Source organism: Arachis ipaensis, chromosome B10 (genome assembly GCF_000816755.2).
Source record: "Arachis ipaensis cultivar K30076 chromosome B10, Araip1.1, whole genome shotgun sequence".
Taxonomy (NCBI): Eukaryota; Viridiplantae; Streptophyta; class Magnoliopsida; order Fabales; family Fabaceae; genus Arachis; species Arachis ipaensis.
In genome coordinates, this window is record NC_029794.2 from 16,561,870 (window position 1) to 16,563,628 (window position 1,759).

General features: G+C 27.2%; 1 protein-coding gene across 1 annotated transcript in view; it reads left to right on the forward strand.

The window, feature by feature from the left end:
* Nucleotides 1,426–1,759, forward strand: part of LOC107622486 (uncharacterized protein At1g04910) — a gene marked incomplete in the record, with an annotated part of 4,887 nt that continues 4,553 nt past the window's right edge. Inside the window, 1 exon segment of the mRNA XM_021113781.1 lies at nt 1,426–1,750. Within this exon segment, the coding sequence (XP_020969440.1) occupies nt 1,710–1,750 (41 nt within the window).

Genomic DNA, 1,759 nt, shown 5'->3' on the forward strand with positions numbered 1-1,759 from the left:
TGTATAGTAAAAAAATCATTATTACCTAAGTTAAAAAATATTTAAGGTTTAATTATTCTGTTGGTCCTATAATTTTACTAAATTTTCAATTAGGTTTTTATGTTTTTTTTTTCTTTTCAATTGAGTTCATATACCAATCAGATTTTATAATTAAATCCTTACCATGATAAAAATATTAGAATTAACAGAATATTTTGTTAAACTATACAGAATATTCAATCAAATGTTAGGTATATTCATTTTGTTTAACAAAATATTCTGTTAATTCTAAAATTTTTTTCATGATAAGGACTTAATTATAAAATTTGATATGGTATAGGAATACAGTAAAAAAGAAAAAAATATATGAACCTAATTAAAAATTCAATAAAACTATAAGGATTACTAGAATAACTAAACCAAAAATTAACTAAACTAAAATTAATAGAAATAAAATAAAAAAAATTAACTAATATGAGTACCAACCTAAGGTTCGAGTGCTCACACAACGTAGCAGATTACATTTAGTTTGTTGATATCCGAAAAACTTACTCGTGTCATTAGAACTCACTAGGACATAAATTTCTCCAAAAGGAAAAAAAATGATGTAAAAATGTGCAAATTGACAAAATGAGAGGCTCCAATTCGTCCCTACACAAGATATATATAGGCACTATGGACGAGATAGTTATGAACGTATATCGTGATATGTGTTTGCGTAATTTTATTTCTTTTTCCATTTATACATGTGATACATGTTCAATGCATTCTTTCTTATCTCGTTCTCTTTGGAGATAAGATATGTGCATAACATACAGAGGACGAGATATATAAAGAAAGGAAAAAAACATAAATTTTTTAAATTCTTATCTATATTTATAAATACAATACTTACTTTATTTATTTAAAAAAGATAAAATACAAAATAGACTTAAACTATTTTATTGTTAATAACATTTTTTTAAATTTTGTTATCAATAAAGATGTCATCAAATTATTAAAAATTATATCAATAAATTATATCCCAAATAGTATAATCTTTTCATATTCGACTAGAAGTCACATATTCGAATTTTTTATTTTTGATAAAAAAAATTATTAAAAATTATGACAAAAATACATATCAATAAATGTGAACTAAGACTTTTATGTTAACTAAAAATAGTAATATAAAAAAAAAACTTTTTATATGGCAAGTGAAATTTTGATATTGACAAGTAAATAACATAATATTTTTTCGTTAATAAAACGTATCTCTAAATACAATTAAATTTTTTTGATACGTTTTTAAATTATTTAAAAATATTATATCGATAAACAAAATTCAAGAACATTTTTGAGAGAGCTTCGGGTACAATTTGTATGGGTTACAAAAAAAATCTCCTGTCCTTTACCCCTTTCCTTAAAAAAACAAATGCAGGACTGTTGGTTGCTGTTTTTACATTGATGCCCACACACGATACAGGTATTACCGAGACGCCCTTGCTCCTTGGACAAGAGAAACAATTTAAGAATTAAGACCGCACAGGCAAAACACGATTTGGATCTGAATTCACTCCACAAGCACGCAGTATGGACTATGGACTCTAACACAAGACAACATTGCCTCGGTGCTTCCCTCTGAAGAAGTAGGTAACACTAATAATTACCAGTATTCAGTACAGTGTAGAGAGAGAGAGAGAGAGTCCGACCATCTATCGAAATTCCCAATAATAAAATCGGGTCGGGTAATGGCGGAGCTGAGACACTCAGCCTCCTTCGGCCCTCGCGCCACCTCTTC